We start from the raw sequence: 24,240 nt of genomic DNA on the forward strand, positions 1-24,240 counted from the left end.
TTGGTTTTGTCATTATAATGTTATATGTTGAAACATATAATTTTAATTATTGTGCTCATTCTTGTTCAGCGGTAATTCTGGCATCATTCTGGACTTTCTGAGAATAATTTTTCTTGCCCATTTAGTTCATTGCATTAGGTATAAATCATAGATTTCATAATATAAAAAAAGTTTATTCCTTTTAATTACCGTATTTATGCAGATATAGGCCGCACCTTTTTTCCAATATTATGATCCCAAAAATTAGGGTGCGGCCTATTAGTGAGATAAAAATTAAAAAAACATTTTTTCCCAAAAAAATTTTAAATTTGTCAATATACATACAATTGATTAAACTAGTTTTCAATGCATGAAAGTCTAAAGTATAAACAAATAAGTACTTACATGTAATAAAAAATAAAGACACGACTCACCTACAATGTAAACAAAGAATGGGCCGCTGCCGATCGTCCCTAACCTCTCGTGATGCACCATAGCAGCGGGCTGGCAACTGCCGCTCACAAAATAGTTTTCTTGAACATTAGGTAAAGTAGTATTTACAATTGTAAATACCCCACCTTTTTTTTAACAAAGTTTGGAGCTGAAAATAAAGTAGGTCCGGGTGTTTACACGTAGACGTCATTATTTGGGTGTATTTTTTTTTATGCAAATATTTTGACTAGAGATGCATTACTACTGTGAGTTTATAAAAGAAACCATTAAACGTTATAAACTTACTTGGAAGTAAAGTAAATAAACTATAGAAGCAGACCTGCAAGTCCGCTTTGTTTACAAGTGCCGTGCACAGTGCGCTACTGAGTGCCAGGCGAATGTTGTTGCCAGCGTCTGATGCGCGCGCAACTAGATGAACAGGGAGGGGAGAAGTGGGCGACACAGATAACGGAACTGAAAGAATGCAAGGGGGGGAGACCGGGGGGGGGGGGGGAACTACAAGGTCAACAAAGTCTGCTGCCTGTGTATGGCTACCAAAGCCATGGAGGCGGGGCGGGAGGGGGGGGGGGTGAGGGGGGGGGGGAGGAGGAGGATAAACTATACACAGGATGCAGACAAGGTCAAACTCCGCTGTTGCCAGCACGCTCTTATCGATGGCGCGCAGTTGCCACGATCGCTCTGTGAATATGTACGTACTTCGTGATTGCCGCTCATCAGCATTTCAGTGCGGCCTCTTTTTGAGATATTAATTTGTTCTAAGACTTTAATCAAAAATTTAGGGTGCGGCCTATATCTGCATAAATACGGTATTTAGCATTCTCAAATGCTACACTATATTCAAACTGCAGACTAAGTGAAATTTCTTGTCTTGACCAGACTGCAATATGTTATATGTCACTGTAATCACAAACCAAGTTAGGAGCACCAGTTAAAGGCAATTTTAGACTCAATTAATATTTATAACCCGTAAATATTATAATACATATTACTAAACATTTCATATATGTTTAGTACGGTGCCCAAATAATTAAAATAAATAGAATCACATTTATTTAGCTTACAAAAACTGTAACAGCATAAAACTAGTAGAAAAAGTAGAGTTTACAAACTTTTTTAATACCATGCCCGTGCCAGGCCTCCCTTGTCCAGGCCAGGCAACTTCGTCCGTGCCATACCTTCCTCGCTTGTGCCAGGCCTCCTTCACGCCAGGCCTACCTCGCCTGTGCTAGGCCACCTTCTACAGGCCTGCCTCAGTTTGCATCATGCGTTACTGTAAATGTAATACCTGCACTCACACCAGTGAGATGTGACGTTAATTGAAAAAGTTAAGATACACAACTTGTTAATTTATTTTATTTTCTTTAATTTTCAAGTGGACTTGGAATTTTTTCCTTCCTTGTTGGAGACTTGGCCGATGACCGGGCTGTCAGTTACTGCAATTTTGCTCACTGTCTCTTTCTTTCTCTTTCTGCCCTGACCATGCTATTACAGTTACTCCCACCTGTCTGCACGTATAGGTGTGTAATTTCTTCCTATCTACAGCATCTCCACCAGCATGTTCACACCTTAGTGCTCCTCAGTGCAGGTCCCCTGAAACTAAGGTGCGGTTAGGTATCAGCGAGGCACTAGCTTTTCGTTCCGGCCCACTACGGTACACCAGGCTCTGCCATTTGATGCCCCCTTGTGCCGGAGCAGCACGACGCCCGCTTTTTTTAAGATTACCAAACTCCCCCTTTTTCTCTAATCCCCTTACCACCAGTTAGGCGAGCACCATGCATTTACCCCTCCCCTTCTTTTACCCTCCCACGGGGATGAGTCACGCCCACTCTATTGTCTGCCGCACTGCTCTCATGCACAATCTGTGGACCACTTTATGGAATACACCAAGGACCCTCAGTAGTTCCAGTGCACACCACTGCTTGGACCCACTTTTCTTCAGGGCCTTACGCTTCACGCCGCAGCTCTTCGCGCCATCTACTGACATTGCTGACAACTATACGTCTGTGCAGCTGAAGCGTCGGAATCGCTGCATCGTTTGAATTACCCGCATCAGCGCGGGTGATGGCACGTCGTCCCCTCCTTCCTTCCCCCTCCTAGTGTGTGCTTCCTTGCTCCTCGTCTCCCCTCCACCGGTAGGCACATGCGCGCTGCGCCGCACCTATGCTATAAAATCAGTGGAAGAGGAATAATTCGGTCTTGTTTGTCTTGTCTCGTCTAGCTTGTCTGGTCTCGTCTTGTCTTAGTCTCTTTCCGGAGCTCGAGTAGCTTTGTAATCCAGCATGTAGTCAGTCAGGCTTAAATTTGTACGATGTGCGCGAGCGACCTCGGGGGAATGATAATGTAAGTTTGGTTTGATTGGAGTGAGGCGGTGGCCCTTGCCTTAATGTAAGCTTTTGTAATTTAAATTATTGTTTGTTTTGTTTAAATTCCTTTTCGGCCGCCACCTAGAAAATTTACGTTTGAAATTAATTGAATAATTTAACTTCACTTTGTTTGTAACTGTTCTCCCCTGAGACGTCGACCTACGTAAAACGTAATTGTAATGATTGGTTTTAGAATGTAACTTACCCATGTAATGCACATTATGTAGTAGGTTTTCCCTAAATTCCAACTTATTGACTTTGTTGTAAAATGTGCTGTTATTAATGCGTCTACCTTGTGACGCCCCCTTTTGATGGCCCGTAATGGGACCGCGCAATGTTTCGCCGGCGTAACTTGTTAAACGTAAAATTAAATAGAAACCTGTTCTTTATCTTTTGTGGCCATGATATTGGCAATCACGTGCAATTTTGCTGTGTGTCTAATAAATTTAATTGATTCTGGATATCTTTGTTGTTGTTGTTGTTTCAGTATTCAATTTGTTTTTTTTTTTTTGGCCTAATTAAATAACGTAATTCATTAACGTAACTGTTGTTCTGTAAGCAAATACCATTCCTCAATCCTTGCCATGCTATGGCCTCCCTCCCCGCCTCAATGCTTATAGGCATTACACAGCCACAAGTTCTGAGTTTCCCCTCTGGAGCACCACCGTTTGGTCGTGGACCTATCCACCCACCACAAAGTCCCTTCGTTAACTAGGCAGGACCATCCTTCCTCTGGGACTTTTTTTTCCCGATCACGGACAATGTAAGCTCTCTCGCTGTTTTTTTGGAGTTTTCAATTTGAACATTTCAGCTGAAGCACTGTTATTCCAACATGTAGTCGCTTATTAAGGGAGCGTATTCCATCCTTTTATTTACATATTTTTTTTTTCAATATGTAGTGTGTTAGTGTTTTCTATTCTCCATGTTTGTTTGTAGTTCCAGAAATCTCCTTCATCCAAGAATGGCGTTAATTCCGTTCTACCCACAGCAGTTGATAAGTGAAATTTACTTCCATTTTTGGTGGTCCTCTTTCTTATTCTGCTTTGCCTTTTTAAGCTCTAATATCCTCCTTTATTCACCGCGCATTATCTTTTTTCTGTGCAGTGAGTTTCAACTTCACCGGCCATGATTTCTACTCTACTCCTGACCCTTCTTCTCCAATGGACCAGCTGCTAAATGCATGGTTCTCCGCAGGCCACGTTTCCTGGAACGACCACCTGCCCTCGCCTTCACGCAGCTTTAATCTCCACACAGCTGGCAGAGATGAATCTCAACGACATGTAAATTAATTTGTTAAGGTCAGTTTACTTCTTTCTCCAAGACATTCATCTGATGTGAATGGACACAATACTCTAAAAATGTACAACCACGGATTTTACATAAGGATTATGTTACAGGGTTGCTACAATCACGGAAAACATGGAATTCCATGTAGCCTGGAAAAATCATGGAAAAGGGAAATCAAAAATATTTCTGGAATTACTATACATACTATCACCCACACTGTTAAAATAGCATTTTTTTTGTTCAAGAAAACATGTTTGTTTTCACCTGAAATTTTTAACTCTTTGTCACAATGCCACCACAACAGACAAGAAGGCATTTAAAAAACCACAATAGACCTTATCGGGTATCCCACGATTTTGTTTAATTAATAGGCACTTATATTGCTGTGATGTAAATTGAGACAGATACTTCGGCAATTTTGATTAATCGATGCAACCAATAGACAATAAATATTATTGTAACTTCCATGGCGTGCTGTGATCATAGATTAGATGTATTCAGAAATGCGTAGTTAGATCATTGCAAGTAAAGAAACGAAAATTTTTAGAAGAGCCTGCGAAGGAAGCTTGACTATTAGATGAAATCTGTTCAATTACCAAGCAACAGCCTTACAATGTTGTAAATGATGATTCTGTTCACCAATTTATTACAAGTTTTTATGTTTATTGTATGGGGTTGTGTGTAACACCCTTACAATGTTGTGAATGATGATTTTGTTCACCAACTTATCACATTTTTTTTTTTTTATTGTATGGGATTGTGTGTATAGAATAGTTATAAGCATTTTGAAATTTCAGAAATAATGTACATTCTAAGAACATTTTATATCTTTGTTATTTTTAGCTTGCAAAATAGCAACCTTACCTTTACTTCTTTGAAATGTGTAAGTACTTTTTAGATTTAATATTTTTTTTTTATAATTGTGTGTTTGTTCAGTTGTGAATATTAAATGAATATTATAATATGAAAAATGAAAATAATAATATGAATATTAAATTGAACACATGAATATTAAATATTCATATTTTGGAACATTTTTGACAGGTAATTAATTAATTAATTTTATCTACTTGAAATATAAATGCACATAATTAAACCACTCATTAAAAAGAATAGTCTACTTAAGCAAACTAATGACAAGAGATTAATTTTTTGAAAGGACATCTCTTATACAAATAAGTTGTGCTGCAAATATGTTGGAACCAATTTGCTGTTTGGGAACTTGTAAAACCTGGAAAAACAAGGAAATTTCAAATCCGAAAATGTGTAGCAACCTTGTGTTAGTTTCATTCATGTAAGAAGGCCGTCCCTCTTGTAAAATCATGTTTTGTTTTTCACTAACTTATCCTATCCTATTTTGTTTAAGACAACCTAATGGAATCAGACACAACAAAAAATTATTGTTTATGTGTAACTTTTGTTTACCCCCTTAAACAAATGATGCTGATTTGTTTGTCTCAGTTGGATACCTTTCATAGGCCTAGTTTAAATTTTTCTACAGTTATTTGCCACTTAGGAGACAAGCGATTAAACCTACGAGCCACTATAATAACTAACCAGAAGCTTTGATCTGGTTAACCAAATTTATAGACACCCGTTGATCTCCCCCTCTGGCCTTGGTAAAGAATTAATTTATTTTCTGTTGATGGCCAGCACACGCTTACAAAGTATGCTGTTATGATACATGTTAATTTAAGAGGAGTTCAACGAAATGAGTGTGTCAGTGCCATCACGCTCATAAACACACACTTACTTGTAGTCACGCAAAGTGATGCCTTGAGACGGCAGCAAATTTTTGCCACTTGAGGCCGTGCACTTCTTTAACCTGCGTGCATACAAACACAACATTACTTACATCTTGTTTCTGTTACACTTAATTAATGATAAAAACAAATGGACTTTCAACTATACATATATAAGTGATTAAAATACTGAATGATTTTAAGACATAAATGAACACATTAGTACTATTAACTAACCCAGTTTGGTAATTAAATTTTGGGAATTTTCCTATGTTCTCCAAGTTTTTAAGAAACCTTTAAAATTTCCTAGAGTTTCCCTGTCTATGGGAAACACAAAACATTTACCGATTCCGGTATCATGTTAATAGTTAATGTTTGTAGCTGTTACTCATCGTGTGAAGCTGTTGGTTGTTGATTTTCTTTGTAAAACTATTCAACCCCTTTCTATACTATTAGTGAAATTTAGAAAAAATGTAACACTTAATTTTGTAACATTTTACGTACAAACAATTAATTTCAAGTTTTGTGATTACTGCTATACCATGTATAAAGATGTGGATTTTTCCCTTCATAAAACCAAGATTTCTCCGTTTTACTTGCAAAGGATGGGATTCTGGCAAGCTATGAAATGAAGCTGCCAATTTTTGCAAAACATTTTCTCAGCCAAATTGTTACTGAGGATAAGTTAGTACGAATATGAGATTCGAATAGGAAAAATTACCGGACCGTACCATAATTATCGTGCACACCTGATAAACACAAATTCCTTCGTGAAACAACAGCCTAAGTCAATTCCTTAAATTAATGCGTATAAAACATGGAAAAAAAATTATATATGCATGTTCATGAACTTATACGTGTTATAAAATGGTTTGCAAGACTGTTCTTCAAAATTAAATAAAAATATAAATGTTTAATTAGGATAAGTAATATTCGAAACTGAGATTAGAAATTGAAAACAAGCATAATTTTGATATATAAAAATAAACTAGGCTATAGTGCAACATTCGGCTTGGTGCAAATGTTTAAGGAGACCCTTGGTTACACCACACAACCTTCAGCATTGGGGGATATGGCACCATTTTTTACCACGAGCCCCCCTTAGTGGTAAATGTGTGTATTTTGATCAGATTTGTCAATAAAAAAATCAATAAAAAATAAACTGGACAATGGTGCAACATTCGGCTTGGTGCAAACGTTTAAGGGCGCCGTCTGGACGATGGAAGGAAGCCACTGTAGACATTTACATCTATATCTCTCCTTTAGAAAGAACTTGAGATTTTCAATTTTTGTTTGGGCAGGAAAGTAATAAAAAGAACATTCGACGTCGGTCTGGTGGATTTAAGTTGTCTCATACCCACCTTAACACTTTTGCGACCCCGCCAATATCACGAAAATGGCTCTTTTCAACATATTTGTTTGTGCAGTAAAAATTGTCAGAATTTAAGGAACTCACCAGTCAGACGCGCCCTAGACCTTCTTGCGTTGATTCCTGCAATTAAACAGGCATGTCACCACGGAAAATCTTCTGAGGCACTAATAAAGGTAAACGTATGCACGAGCGAAACTGCTAGCCACCTCATGGCGCCCTCTGTAGCTGTACCGGCAGCCGGCTGCTATCTCTCCTGCCGCGGAGATAGGAGGGGGGGGGGGGTCGAGGACTTGCCTGCTCAGGGCGATAGTGGCCCTTCTCCTCCTCTTCCCCCTGTCGGAGGAATAACTGAACAAGAACGTGTAAAGGAATTACGGAGTGATATTCACAATGGACCATTTCATGTATTTGGGGACCATCCAAAGTGCAGTGAACGAGATTACTATTGTGATGGTTCTAGAAGCACAGAAGAGAATATAGTTCCAAGTATGAAAAGTATGGGCATGTGGGATGAAATTACGTCAGTAAATAATCTGGTAGTTCATCATGCAGAAAGTCTCTTGAAAAACATGACAACAAATAGAGCTGAGTCTTTTAATAATACAGTTGCAAAGTTTGTTAGTGGTAAGAGTCAACTTTTCTCTCCGTGGTGGATACCTTCCCAGAAGTAACTTTCCGTGATTTCGTGCAATGCAGATGGTAACGAACAAGCCAAAATTCACAAAAAATTCACAAATCACAGTCCTGGTGAATATTCAAAAAAATATTTAAAAGCAAAAAAAAATTCTGCTGAAAAAAGAAAAGAGGCGCTTGGAAAACCCCACAAAGAAGACTAAAAAGAAAATTAACTTTTCAGAAGACTCACATTATGGCAATGTTTCTCAGATACCAGACATGAATCCTGAAGAATACGAAAAGAAAAAAGAAGAATTTTTTGAGAGGACTGCAGTGTGACAGCAAAAAAATTCAGGATATCCAGTCATCAACCACTGGACAAAGGCACTGTATCTTGTGGAAATGTGAAAGAGCAAAGCGTCTGACGGCTTCAAATTTCGGAAAAATATGTCGAATGAGAGAAACAACACCGCGCTCTAAAACAGTTCAATCTATTTTATATTCAACCTTCTCTGGAAACAAAGCAACTAAATATGGAATTGAAAACGAACCTCATGCAGTCACTCAGCTGGAACAGGAGCTGGGCTTAGTCATAATTCCTTCAGGACTTTTCATTGACGAAAATATACAATTTCTAGCAGCATCGCCTGATGGGCTCATTGGTAGTGATGGCATCATTGAAATCAAATGCCCTGCAACTTCCAAGACTATGCTTCCTGAAACGGCAATTCTGGAGAAAAAAAATTAATTTTTGTGAACTGAAGGATGGAAAAATGCATCTCAAGATCGATAATATGTACATGTACCAAATTCAGGGACAACTCCATATTACAGGTCGCCAATTCTGCCTTTTTGTTTTTTGGACTCCAAAAGGAATGATTTTTCAGAAAATCACAAAAGATGACCATTTCTGGAAAAGTTTAATGGAAGAAAAACTTATACAGTTCTACATGAATTCATTACTGCCAGAGTTGGTGGACCCCAAGATACACCCGCAATCTTCCCATAAGAGAGAACCTAAGTAAATAATAGGTAGCAATTTTGTTCAGTATCGTCTGTGGGCTATTTAAGAAGAACAATATTAAAAATTATATTATAAGTATATTTATAAATAACATACATATATATATTTAAGAAGGAAACAAAAACAATATGGAATTTCTTTCCATAACGGTGACAGTGAGTTAACACATTCATAAGCAGAGGGATTGTAATGGGTTGAAAGGATTTATGATATTTACAAACAAGTTTTTGAAGATTTTATCAAGCTCGCTGCTCAATCTTACATTTTATTTGCCAGAACCACACTAACGTGTCATGATGTAGTCCTTCAATGAAGATATTTAGAAAACACAGGCGGTTTAATTTCAACTTAAATATTGGGTTTTAGAATGTACTTTTTATAGGACTAGTATTTATACAGGTAATATGCAAGTGTCATTCTGATTGGGAAATGATGTTTAGCAAGAAAACCAGTTTAAATGTGCTCGTGCATATGTGTGTGGTGAGTTTGAGAAAACAGAATGCAGAAGGTGATTTCAAACAGAACATGTAAAATTGGTATCTGCATAAATAAGAAAGTAAAGGTGTGGACATGTTGGAAAAAAAAAAAGTTTATTTTTGGATTGTATGTAAATACATTCAAAAATTTAATTAATCTTTAGTTCTATATTTAAAAACCGTTTTATTTTGTGGGTTATCTCTATGCATTATTTTCTTCTATTTTGTTTGATTTGTGGATTCTTAGGTATATGTAGAAGAAAGACTACCTATTGTTATTGAAGCCGTTTCCAAAGTGCGACTGCAGGAAAATTTTAAGATAATTTTTCATTTAATGTTCTATAGATACCGAAGCCATCTTTAAATCAAACATTTGTGTGTTTATACATATACAATTTATGGAAACGATACTGCCTTAATTGTGCACAAATCATTTCCAAATTGATAAATAAAATATAGTAATAAAATTTTGGTCGAATTCTTTAATGGGCATAATCCCACCAAAGGGGTAATAGGGGAAGGTTTTGATTAACTTAACAATCGCTTTAAATCCCATAGTATGACAAATATTGCATCGTTTGAACGTATTATAACTCGTAGGAGTAATACCAAAAACCTTTGAATTAGGGGTGTGCGGGATCCCGACGCTTCGGGAAAAAAGTCGGGAAAATAGGCTTCCTGAAATGCCGGGCGGGAATTTTATTACTCCCGAATTTTTCGGGAAATTGTTTAAAAATTTACAAATGTTTACTAATCATGTGAAAATGTTTTCTATCAATTCAAACTGTTTTTACAACAATATTTTTTATGGATTCGTACATTTATTAAGGGTTTCCGTACTATTTAAACGCAAAACATCTTTTAAACGTATGCCGATCGTAGCGACAGCTGTGGTGTGCAGTGAATTATGATAATCGTTTACACATATCTAATTGGAATATAAAAAACGTACATGGAGTACCTTAAATATTGTGTGCGTTCATAAATATATTTCTTCAAGGGTATAAATTTGCAAGATACGTGAATAGTCAGTTATATAACGTTATTGCCGTCACCATCGAATAGTTAACCTAAAACCACGTGTGTCGTTAAACACAAACAAAACACATGCGCAATCCAACCTTTTCGCCAAAGATATAAGAAATACTAGACTTGCGTTACATAACGAAGCGTAACCGTTCTCATTACTTGATAGCAGTGGCGATGTAGAGAACTGTATTGGCACTTTGAAAAATATGAAATCACGTAGCTTTACACCACTGCTCACGAGTATCTAAACATCTATGATTTTGCTTTGGGAGAAAAAAATAGTTGTTTACTGTTTAGTTTGGCGGGCTTTGTTGGCTGACGTTACGTTATTAAGGCTTGTGCAAAGTATCTGTTCCTATTTTCGATGCCGTTGTATATTAAAATAAACTAGCAGCCTACAAATAATGGATGTCGCAACCGATCAGCTTGTTACTTGTAAACCTAAAAGTGTTTGGAAATATTTTGAACGTCTGACAGTAAATCCCTGGCAAAGTGTGTCTCGTGTGAAAAATTTTTGAGATGCGAGCATGGTAGCACGTCTGGCTATAAAAAAAGATTTTGAGGATGCTAAAAAATATGAAGTCGCCGCTGAAAAAAGGGCAAGTGAAGCAGACAAAAGAAATAGCAGCAAAAAAACAACTAACTTTGCAAGAAACGTTTAAATGGCCATCTCATATTATAATTAAAAATTTGCTTTTTTTTTTAAAATTCCCGATCCCGTCCCGTTTCCCGCGGGAATAATTTATTTTTCCCGAAAATTTCCCGCAGTACAAAAACCTATTCCCGCACACCCCTACTTTGAATACATTTTTTGTTACGACCAACCATAAATGCAAGGGTAGGAAAAAACATGAGTTTGAGGACAGAAAAGTTCGTAACTTCCTTAGTAGACACATCATCAAATCTGTTAGTATTGTTTGTAAATGTTATAATTTTTAACACAATTTTTGATTAGACCGCAAGAAGTTGAAAAAAAAACTCGTGTGGAGATAAAAATAAACAAACAAAACTTCCGTACCATGTACCTACACTATCAAAGTCATTCATATTTTTATTTAACTTTCTATATATTGTCAAGAACGTTTATATGAAGTAAAATATTATGTAACCAGTCATGGAGGGGCAGAAAAGTATCCAATCGGAATGGTTACCATTGATTCCGTAAATTATACATCCTCATGTGCCCAGAGCAATCCGGAATGGTTACCATTCAGGATTTACTGGCAAATATCGTATAATTGCAAATCCTGAAAAGTATCCACTGTATGAATGGTTACCATTCCGGCTTTTACTGCAAATCAAATGTGCTGATAGAAAAAATCCGTAAAAGTGTCCGCAGTGTGAATGGTTACCATTCCGGATTGGATATTTTTCCGTGTTCGTCTGCAAAATACGGAAAAGCATCCGCTGTCGGAATGGTAACCATTCCAATTTTGTGTGCGCAGATATAAAAGTAGCTCCTCAAATCCTGAATGGTTACCATTCCGGTTTTCCTTGCCAATGCACTTAATTTAAAAACACTAAAAATTCCCGCAGCATGAATGGTTACCATTCCCGTTTTTGCCGCTGTTGCACATCTCTTAATAATCCTGAAAACTATCCATTCGGAAAAGTATCCGCTGAGGGTGTGCAGTTGACTCATTTATCCGTTGCTAGATGGCAGCAGTGTTATCTGTACAAGAGAGATGGCGTGCCAAAACATTTGCATATGAATTTATGATCAAATATAATTTATTTTCTTTTAGAAAGATTTACTACCCATATCTGTGTTGCGAATAACTGGATAATGTCAACTGAAAAGAAATATTTAGTGTAAACAATATTTTTTTGTAAAATATCTCTAAAAATGTCTTTTGATTTACAGGACTGGACTTGTCTTTATCCTAAAAACACGCAATTTAAAACATTGTACATATTTTAAATTTAATTTTTTATATTTCAGAAATAATAGGCCTACTGCCAAATTATTCATGAATACAAAAATATCTACACAAATGGAGTTCTTAAAATCAATTTTGGTTGGGCAAAGGCAGAAAGTTAGTAATAATATGTTGGTCATCAATCAAGGTCTATATAACCAGGTCATTTCATCCCGCTATTTTGTTGTTATTGGTCAATCGCGTATGACGTACATGCCAGACCACATTACCGTGGGAATTCAAAATTTACAAGTGACTAAAAGGCCCGTGCTAAAATTTTCATACTTCTTGTGTAATGTTGGCAGACATGATGTATGTGCGGCCTGCTGTTCTTGTAATATGTTCAACAGCACTGCGTAATTTAATGCTAATCTGTTAAATTTTTTTAAATTGCCTTCGAAATAAATAATTACCATTGCTGAAAAATCATATTCAGTGCTCTGTGTATCAATAAGATTTTTTTAGCATATCAGTTTGTATGATAGCAATTATTCTTGTAGTTTAGTTGAGAAATAATTGGCTCTGTAAATCTTAAATATCATGTTTCTGTGCCGCAAAATATTTATCACACTTTTGGCTGGACTTCAGTATATGCATTAACTTTTGTTTAAATATGCACATTCCCTTTAGCCGAGTAGCTTCTTTATTGCGTTTTTAAAGTTAAAATGTAATTTGATATATCTAATAACCTAGTAATTATGTATGAATTAATATGAATAAATATATGCTGTAATTCTGCAGTGTGGCGACTTCTAAAAAATATGGTGATAAAAACTTAAGTGAAAGGTTTGCTAGGTTAACTATGATAATAATACATCAATCCTTTGTTGACTCATTTCAATTCTTGTAAATATGTTTTTTTATTCCCAATTAAAATCTTTCACTTGGATAGTTATTCACCAAATTTTCCAAAATCTATGCTTCTCTTCAAAATTACCATGTATGCTAGCAAAAGTTCTTAAATAAAATTTCTGATCAAATGTGCAAAATAAACTACAAGATCATGTGCCCTGACAACATTTTTATTTGGCTAACTTTGACAGCCAGCGCCCGAAATAAGGCAAGAAAATTATGAACACTCATGTCATTCGAGCTCAATTTCTAAAGACAGAGAACGAGAGAAATAACGTCACCAAGCAACCCAATTGGTAAGTAAACGTAAACAAATTTGAATTGCAGTGGTTGGTTCATGATAGGTCAGTCTAAATTCTCAAATCACGGTGATTGGTCTATGGAATAATCAGTTCAACTCTACTTTGATTATGTTTTAGATTTGCTTAGTAGAATTGGGCATTGAGTAACAGTAGTGATTGCGACCTAATTTCATACAAAACTCTATAAAACTATTAAAATTTGGTGGGGGGGGGGGGGGGGGTTTGTGTGTGTGTGCGACCTAATTTCATACAAAACTATAAAACTATTAAAATTTGTGTGTGTGTGATGGGACGTTTTTTGGTCGTTTTGTCAAGTCAGGTACTTTCATTTAAATACTGTACATTTGTACATATAACACGAAGAAAAAAGTTTGATTATCGCAAGGTGCGTAATTTTAAACGACTGTTACAAACATTGAAAAGCTGAAATGTAAATTTCTCACCTCAGATTAAAGGGACCTCGTTGAGTGCAACGTGGTGTGAAGTTATGTTTGAGTGAGTAGCTTAATGGCCTCAACTCAATGTGTAGGTGTTTTTAGCGAATATTGTAATATATATATTACACACACACACATATATATATATATATACACACACACACACTAGCTGCCCGCACGGCTATACTAATGGGGGAAAAATGAGACTAAATATCCCATTTACAGTAATAATAAATGAAATAAAATGCAATTCATTTCGACAAAAATTTATTAAATTGCTTTGTAATGTACCGGAGAGAAAACGAGTAGCACCGATGGTTTCCCGATTCTCGAGCACGCAACATACAACTGATGTACCCGTAGGCGCTGCTCATTATACATGCCCCTCCATGCACCTCAAATGGAAAAAAAAAATCAAAGCAATGCTCGTTGCCATGGAGGCGTAGAAGGCATAAACAATGCAAAATCCTGCTGTCCCACTGTTGCCCATGCTTAATGGCGCGGGGTTCGCTGGACTGTTGGAGAAATTCTCATGACTGCGCTAGAGGTACTGTTCAGGTAGCAAGGAGCGCTCGTATCTCCGTCTCTCTCGCGCGTGGGACCTCTCTTTCTATTAGGTTTGGGCATTCCCGGGTAAGATAATCTCCCAAGTCCCGTGATAGAAAGGGGGCGGGCTGCCATGTTGCCAAACTAAAATGCTAGCAGGTATTAGAGACATTCTTGGAAGTGAGGTCATTCATTCCTGCCTTTCTATTGTTCGAAGACTTCAGCTACCTAACTTACTCTTCGCTGCTAGACCTGCCAGACTCTGGCTTTCAGTGTGAACCGCAACACTTGTGGAAGAGTGTTAAAACGTAAATAAGAAAATGGAGTTATTCTCTAATATAATTTTTTTCGGAAAAGCACAACATTTCAAAGAATGCAAATTAGGGACTAATCGCCCAGAAATCAAATATAGTAGCAAAGACGCATTAATTTACTAAATTGCTTTTGGTGAGATATTTAAAGTTAATGATTTGATTTTACCTAAAAGAATGCTATTCAAGAAATTAGCCTGTATTTCGATGAAACAAAATTTTAAAATGTTTTATTGAGATACCATAGTTATTGGAAAGACTATAGTAGGAATACAGACGCACAGCAGGAATTTTCAAATAATATTTATTTCAGAAATATTGTTTCTGTACATAATTGAACATCTGAAAGTTGTTATATGTTTTGATTAATATATATCGATAAATCATATGCACATGCTAAAAATATTAGTTTAAAATAAATTTTATGAAAAATAGTTACAGGGAAGTGATGTTTTTTTTTTTGTGATGGCATACCGTACATTTAAGCTTAACTGAACACTTTATAAAATTCACCCTTGAAAAACATATCTGCCCAAAACTGCATATAATGTAATATTGTATAGTAAACATCCAATTTACTTAGCAATGAAAGCACAAAAGTATAGTTCAGTGCATTAATGTCTGGTAAAAGGTGTAATGTTTTAGTTGCCGGCTTCTGTAATGGGTGAACTAGAGTAGTAATTAGTATGTTGGCAGCATTTTTAAGTTTGTTATATTTTCACATTTCTCCATGATGTATGAACATAATCACTATGTCAAGTACAACGTACGTTTCATCGTTTAGCACAATTATAGAAAACAAGATAAAGAAGATAGTACCCAAGCAAGGTTTTTTAAAAGTGTTTAGCTAAGCCATAACACACAATTTTAAACTTATTACTTAGTAGCCACCACAAAATACACAGAATGACACACTAAGAAAATATTTTGTGGTGACGAAATAACTCTTGTTACATTGTGTTTTCTTTAGTCCAAATAAGTTATGAATATTCTATGTACTTTGTACATATTTGTAGGAAAGAAACATGCTACAAAGATTTTTAGTTCTTAAAGTATTTTCCAGTTTACACATTTATTTTAACAATTCTGAGGGCCATAATCTATAGCCAAAACAACTAAAACCAATAGCAAAACCAAAAATTATGATGACTCACTACACTAAGTAGTTTATAATGCGTACTTGCTGTAAAAACAAGCGATGCTTATTCTTTGAGGTAACTGAAAAAATAAATCCTTACGGAGTAATGCTACGGTAAGGTTAGAAAATTAATTTTAGCCTTTACCATATTCAGTTACTATTTGTATTTCTTTTAATTTCATTTGTAATAAACGAAATTGACAGTTGGATGTATTTAAAATGCTTATTTTAAGTTCATTATTAAATACATCAATAATGCACTATTCTTATTTTATCGATAACATAGATACTGGATGTATTATTTTAAACATATATAACTTTATATTTTAATTTAAATTAATAAAAAAATAACTTTTTAAATCAGTTTTCTTCGTAATTTAAAAATTAATTGATTTGTTGTTTCTTAACATATTAAAAAAAATTTATTTATTGATACGCAAATATTTTATACATATTTAATTTTTTATTGATAAAGTAACTATGCTACTTATTTGAAATTATTTAAACTAATGTTTGTAATAGTGCGATTTTAATAAGTTACCTTAATTTATATAAATGTTTCACTACAAAATCCAAATAATCACAATATTAATAAGATCATTTTAAAATGTATATTCCTTATAAACCCAACAAGTCTTAATTTTAATTTCAATATAACTACGCAACAAAATATTTAAAATATCGTTTTAAAGTTACTTTTGTATAGTAATTCAAATTCTTATATAAATTAAATGTCCTACAATACGGATGTAATATATCAGACATTAAAATATATAACCTAAACTATTTTATAGATTAAAAATTGGTGTAAAAGCTTAATTAATACATTTAATTTAAATTAATACACATAGATTAATTTGTATTTGTGTTTTATTTTACGATGCAACAGCCTATAAAGCCAAAGCTGAGAAAATTCATTTTCAAACACGTTTTATTGAGAAAAGCATGAGGTAGGATTTTTATTTCGTAAGTCGATTCACTATGATTGATAACATTAGGACACCAGAAAGATTTTGAAATTGGTTGTCTGTAAAGTCGGTTCACGGACGATAGTTTAACGTGACAACGTCATAACAAAACATTGATGAAATGATTGCATACTTTTATGAGTAAAATTGAATCATTTTTATTGAATTATCACTATTTTGTATGGATACAAAGAAGGAGTGAAATGAAATCTACAATTTAATTGATAAATTTACTTTTATTTGCACTCATTGATTCAAATAAGTTTATTACTTTAACGAAGAGATTATTTTAACTATAACTTTTATACATGTTTGCTATTTAACTTCTTCCAATCTGTGTTATTCTGTTAAGGATAGGACGATGATAGGAAAAGTAGGAAACGAATGGGAGTGTTTCAAGTTTAATGTGCCTCGAAAAAGTCAAATCGATGGTTGTTCCAATCGAGTGGAAGAGAGATAGATGCGGCGCAAGCGTACAATGAGTGTAACGGGACACAGCGTAACGGGACAATGTGAGTTATGGGCCACTTTTTCGTGCGTGCAGCCGGCGTTCATCAATTTATTAGACGTCACGTCAAAAAAGTACGTTTATTTTCGTATTTGACTACCAATGTTAATTTTATAATAAATATTATATTTTTTTTGGTAAAAGGCAGATTTAATGGCGTATAGTCGCTATAAGCGACAACATGGAAATTTAATATGCTGAAAAAGACATCTTGCATTTGTTGCAAACTGTATTTTAATTCCATAAAAAATTGTTGTTGTGAAATTCTGAGACAAAGAATAGCCTCTGAGACTTATTTGAATACCTTGTCATCTCATCAATAGCCTAGAGGATAGAATGAACTTTCACTATCGCCAGAAGTAATCTCTAACAAAATTATGTGTGATATCCCAAACATATATGGTTTTAATGTGGTTCACCATCAATTGCATGTTGTGTGTCATTAAAACCTCTAAACTTCGTTGGTTGACCAAAAATGAATGTAATTGTTCTGCGTGTAAATAGTCACTCCGAAAATATTTTTGTACTATGTATTGTCATGTTATGGTTATGTGAAGGATCGCCAGTTTCGTAAAGAATAGACAAAATTCCAGAAATGAAAAATTTAAGGTTTTCGTCGTTGACTTATAGATTAAAATGGCGTGAAATTTTTCCCTATTTGTTTCCATGCAAGGATTTAAATCGTTTCGAGAAATAAGTTTTGAAATAACATCTACCCTAAGCAATTTTCTCGTATTGTATCTAAAAATAAAAAGCTTCATATCAAACACTGCTTGCACATGAATTATTTTTTGGTAAGTCTCCAGCATTGAGTTTACAGGTTATGAAATAAATCTTTATGAATATGAAAATTCATTTCACATTACCCCACAACAAAACCGGAAATGCACGGGGTCTCGTACACACACATTTTTAAAATCTCTCTTGGGCAATTGCAGGGGTCACGTCTGGCCGGTATTAAAACCACACGAATGTCAAATTAAAAATCTAAAATATTATTTACTCAGGGCATAAAACAAGCTTTTAAACTCATTATTAGAGCAAGCATTTTACGCAAAAAATTTGGAACGCTGATCAGACAGCTACAAGGTAAACCTGCTTGAGCGGTTTCTTCCTCGTAATTGGCGGCAGTCTGCAAGAGAAGACCGAGCTACTGAGGACAAGTTTGCTTCCGCACTAGATTACTGTGATTGGTATTGCAACAGACATGTACCATATGTACTACATGTACCATATCGTCCCTTAACAGCCAGAAGGGCCAACATCACACTTTTTTTAAAAATTGAGGTTTTGTTATGGCAGTAATCATGGCCGTTCGTAGTATGTCCTGGAATATCACAGAAAATTGTATATTTATATTAAATAAAAAAGCATCTTTGTAAATACACCATAAATTATTTATATTTTGTAAATAGGATTTTTTTAAATGTTTTAATTTGATCCTGAACAATTTGACATTTGTGATGTTGGCCCTTCTGGCTGTTAAGGGACGATATGCATGCCCCTACTAATTTTTAACAAACAATTAACTATAAAACACATGTCAGCTGTTCTTAATTATGTCAAGATAGAGGTTTTTTGTACGAGATTCCATTTGGCAACTTTCGGCAACCTAAGGTGTACAATGGACATAGGAATGTATCGCCCCAACAAATTTTTTTTAACATAACTGTGGAGTGTTAATTTAGTGAGAAAAAGTCATGCCAACAATAATATAAGACACATAAAACAAACCCTTTCAGTTTGTCAGAGTAACAGTTTGAGTAAATTAATTTTTTGGAGCTTCAGAAGTAATCCGACAAATTATTTTGTGGAAGAAAGAGTGTATTTAGCTTAATATTGTTACATATTTACCGGGTTCGTAAAAGGATAGCGCAATTAAAGATTTTTTAATGATATTAAAATAAAGCTCAGGTTATCTTTCGCTTCTGAATTCATAAGGCATGCTAAAAGTAATAAAAGAGTTAATTCGTAGACAATGCAGTGTTTTAGAGTCATATCCCATTCGAGGTTTATGGCTGTGTGCCAGTTAAATTAAACAACAAAAAAATCATGGTAACAATGCAAGAATTCATAGAAACAAACAAATTTATTTACATAGTATAATGAGCAAAAATGCCTTTTAATTGAATAGCAAAACACCCTTTTTATGGAATGTATAAAATTATTAAAACACATGATTATCATAGAATTCTTGATAATACCAAATTGGTAAATGTAATGAAGTGCGCCTGAACTTATACGAGTACATGTACACACATTTATGTACATACATCCTTTTAGATAACATTTTATGAACACAGGAACTATTCAAAAGATTATTCGATTGAATAATCAAGAAGGCACACTGATTCACGGTCATAATCATTTCTAATATCTCAAAATAAAAACTATCACTGACTGTAATTTTTTATATAATAGTAAGTCCTAAGATGAAAAATCTTTCAAATTATCTGCAGTAAATTGATCAAACGTTCACAGATAATCAAGGATTTTTATAAATTTTGCATGATGTAATTCACTATGTATTGAGTAGTACATATTATGTGTGGAAATACATTTAATTAAAATCAAATTATACAAAGTAATTTCGGTTGAAAAATTTTAAAGCACGACACATATACAACTGATTCACAACATTTACAAATAACCAACATTGTGTGTAACTCCTATGGAAAACATAAGTTTGTAATGAATTAGGATTAAAAACATTTTTGCGAGATCATTTCAGGACACGCTCCACTTGAAACACGCCTACATTTTAGTTACTTTTGTTATTGTTTCGCTGTAATCTAGACATACCCTGAACACCGCTAATCTAATAACACATTTTGCACAGAATAACCGAGATAAACTATATGCTTGTGTGAAAATAGAAAACGCTGAAGCAGTAAATGGAAACTGGCAGAAACTTCAGTATACATACATATTCGTGTGGAGCATAGACGACCGGTCATTGAACCAGCGAATACTACCACTTAAAATGTCTTAAGCTTTCAACACTGTATATATGATTTGTAAATAGCTTCGTGATTAATATTTTCCGGGATTCATATATGAGGCACTCAGAATACAAGTGATGTAAGTCCATAAAAACTATATTGATGTAAATTGGTCAAAAAGTATTATGAACATAATCAATTCTGCTGACATTTTTTGTAAAGTATTGTCATCTAGAGGCACAGTAATTCAAATATAGACTTGTTTCATAAATCCTCTGAAAAAATAGCTTCCTAGCACCCATATTCAACAAAAATACAGATATTTTTTATATTTTGGACTTACACCAGTTGTATTCTGAGCGCCTAATATGTCGAAGTGATGATTTTTTATTCATGTTTACACGAAACATTACATGTCATTTGAGTCTGCTGTAAATCGATGCCAATGCAGCAGATTTCAGTTAAAATATATAGGTTTATCTAATTTTAGTTACAGTTTGCCAAAAAATAGACTTAGTTTTAACGGGAAAATCTATGTTATTTTAACGGTCCTGCTAAAATTCCCGGTTTCAGTCACTTGAACATTATATTTTATAATTGTTTCCTGAGATTAATATTAGTTCATAATCCTGTACGTGGTTTTAAATTATCAACAGACCAAATATGAAAGTTATCAAATTCTTAGAAGCGTAGCTGCCTTAAATGAGAGGGAGCGAGAGGGAGAGGTTGACATCGCACAGTTTTTCACAGAAAGGCTAAAAGCGATGGGACCTCTTAATTGCTGTAGGTTCTTATCTGCATGCGTCTCTACTCGGTGTTCATATTATACTTGAGCCATGCTATGGGCTGGGATCAAACTCACGTTCCACGGCACCCCGCAACGTGGACATGACGCTGTAGCGATCACAGCCACAAAACACCTATGTCAGTAAAGGAATCTACAAAGTTGGCAGGGCTCCAGTTGTTTAGTTAGTAAACTTCCTTAAAAGAGTATTATTTTCGTTTCATCAAATCTTCAAGTTTATGTTCGAACAACTGATAAGCGTATACATATTAGGGATACTAATATATTTGTCAAGTCTTCATGTTAGGGATTTTAAGTCGTTTGTTTGTTCTTATTCATACTGTTCTGTGGTTGATTTATGACCACAATTAATGGCATGTTGCAACTGAGAGAATATATTATAGGATTCACGGAAACACATTATATATACACACCCATAAACAAAATATTCACATATCATCACCATAAATTATTATAAAATATAATTTTATTTTACCTTTTCAATTCTCTTCTCTTCTTTTATAAACACTTTTTACATCATTATGGGTACATTCAGAATTACCATAAGCTCCTCTAATTGTGAGTGACCTATTCCAGTGGCCACAGCTACCCATACTAACGCAGTGTTAATTTCACAATTGAGTACAAATTTTTATCTGTTGTGACATTTTCTTCAGCGCCACATTTTTCACATTCATACGCCCACATACAGAGAAGCCCTGTACGAATCTCATTCTGTATTTTCATTCGACTGTTGTACATACTGTAAGGTGTTTCGATACGGACTCCACCTGCGGGAGCAAAAATGATGGATTCATAATGCGTCGTCCAGGGACCACTTCGCTGAGTTGCAACGGATATGGATGATATTCAACGGTGAGAGGTGGATTATCCAGTTAGTTTATCTCAAATCCACCACATTCCCATTATTAATTGTCATCATCGTCTTCATCTGTAGTCTGAATAACACTGGTAGTGGGAGAAACTGGTATAAGAACAAATTCATCTGCATCACTGAAAATTAAATTGAAATAATATATTTTACGTTATTATTACTTTTCACAGTCCATACATAAGAGAAAATATGTACCTAACAAGTACTGTATAGGGGTGGAAGACGTACGTGATATATACAATACCTACCAGATTATTTAATCCCAGACTAACTCATGTCACTTTACTCATGGAACAAAATGCGGAAAATACAGGTGTCTGGTAACCTATAGAAAAAATAATTTTTTTTATTAATAAACAAGGTAAGGAACCTAATACTATAAAACAGAAGAAATCAGTCACGTGGTTTATTTCTTAAATTTCTGTTACCTACAACGGGTAATACTTGGAGGATAATGATCTAACGATTGACATAAAGAAAGTTCAATTTTCCTCTTTTTTCACATTTTTTCACTTTTTTAAACAATTTTATTTTACAAAATAAGTTTGATCTAACGAAAATTTTGGTAGATCAAAACTGATCTAACGATTATCTAACAAATGGAATAAAGAAAGTTCTAATTTTTAAAAGTGGGGGTGCTAACTACGCACTTTTTGAAACATGATTATTTGGTAAAATATGTTTGATCAAATGCAACTTTTAGTTGATCAAAACTGATCTAACGATGATCTAATGATTTATATAAAAAAAAGTGTTAATCTTCTATTTCCTTCCCCGATTTTCAAAGTAGGAGGCTGACTTTGCACTTTTTTAAACATGATTATTATCAAAATACCACAATTGATCAAATAAAACATTTGGTTGATCAAAACTGATCTAACGATGATCTAACGATCTACATAAAGAAAGTTTAAATTTTCTTGTTCCTTCCCCGATTTCCAAAAGTGGGGGGTGCTAACTTCACACTTATTTAAACATGGTTATTTGGCAAAATAACTGATTTGATCTAACAAAACTTTTTGTTGATCAAAACTGATATAACGATGATCTAACGATTGACATATAGAAAAGTGTGGTTTTCAAAAGTGGGGGTGTTAACTTTGCACCGGTGCTAGCGGAGTGGCTAGGAACACCACTTCGGTCCCCACTATCGTCCTGTAACAGTAGAATTAAAATTTGAAAGAGTGATGATTTTTTCAGACATGAACCACGCCCTTAAGAGGAAAAATTAACACCAAGAAATAAACCTTAGGTCCATACGAATGCAAGTGGAGTGCATTACCATGGCACCGCGCCAGCTTTTTTCGGAAACTATAATCAAGTTGGAGAAATGTTAATAGCCTAAAATAAATTATAGCTTGACTGTATAGCCGCAAACAATGTTGTATTGTTGAAATAACATGGGGCGTGATTACGATTGAACGATGGGCTACAAGTTTATTTTATTTACTTTTTTTTTAAACTTCAAACAATGTTCTCAACTGGTCATGCATTTACAATGAGTAGTTACATTTTGTCCTATTTTACAAATCCTTGATATCGGATAAACCAGCAACATTATCAGATTTCTGTGAAAATAACTTACGTCAAATATGTTCATGTTCGATTGTGATTCAGATTAACGTTACGTCTATAACTATATGAGAGGCAAAGGATTTATTAATGTGTTTTATTTTTGCACTTTTACGAATAAAAACATTTTAGTTAATTATCTGGCATTATACCAGCAGTGTTGATGATTATAATCCTGACATTTTGGTAGAGTCTCAGTTTTGTGTAGCGAGACTGTGGTCTGCGACGTGGCAATTTCAGCTCTGTATTTCTTCATTGCTTTAGAACGTTTAATCATTTCACTTTTGAGATAACGTCTACCGTATTTAATATTTACGGTGCCATCGCAACAGCAAAAATAACTATTGTATAAAAGTGAAATTCATTTCATTACTCTAATACATACAACATATTAAACCGCAAGCATTAAACCACCTGACAACTTGTTTAAACTGCCGTGGGGAAAGGAAGAAGGCCCGCTGGTCTAGAAGCAGGTAGAGAGGATTGTCACAGACGGGTCAGGTACTCTGTAACGCCAAGCCAAGTCCGCGTGCTCTTTCCGGGAAGAGGGAAAGACGAGCCAGACAGTGCGGCACCACTAGATTGGCGGGTTGCATTCAATATATTTTGGAATTCCAGGGGATACATTTCTCTCGTAGAGGCTCAGAACTTTGATACAGTGAAAGTCACATTTTTTGTTATTTTAGATGAAAGAGTATTCAGATATATATTTCGTAATTGTATTTT

The 24,240-nt window shown here is 34.8% G+C and overlaps 1 protein-coding gene and 1 long non-coding RNA gene across 5 annotated transcripts in view; one reads left to right on the forward strand and one right to left on the reverse strand.

Moving 5' to 3' along the window:
* The window catches only part of LOC134541652 (centrosomal protein of 78 kDa), a 125,276-nt gene that overhangs the window by 12,739 nt on the left and 88,297 nt on the right, over positions 1-24,240 (reverse strand). For 2 of the 4 annotated variants that reach the window (XM_063385238.1, XM_063385239.1), the window contains exon 10: positions 5,836-5,907. The exons of the other annotated variants lie outside the window; for them this stretch is intronic. In XM_063385238.1, the coding sequence (XP_063241308.1) occupies positions 5,836-5,907 (72 nt within the window). The remainder of the gene's footprint in view (positions 1-5,835; positions 5,908-24,240) is intronic. 4 annotated transcript variants of the gene reach the window in all.
* On the forward strand, positions 1,041-8,040 carry LOC134541653 (uncharacterized). The gene is made up of 2 exons (XR_010076674.1): positions 1,041-1,238; positions 3,900-8,040. It is a non-coding gene; the product is annotated as an uncharacterized LOC134541653 (long non-coding RNA).

Source organism: Bacillus rossius (assembly GCF_032445375.1).
Source record: "Bacillus rossius redtenbacheri isolate Brsri chromosome 4 unlocalized genomic scaffold, Brsri_v3 Brsri_v3_scf4_1, whole genome shotgun sequence".
In the NCBI taxonomy this organism is placed as follows: Eukaryota; Metazoa; Arthropoda; class Insecta; order Phasmatodea; family Bacillidae; genus Bacillus; species Bacillus rossius.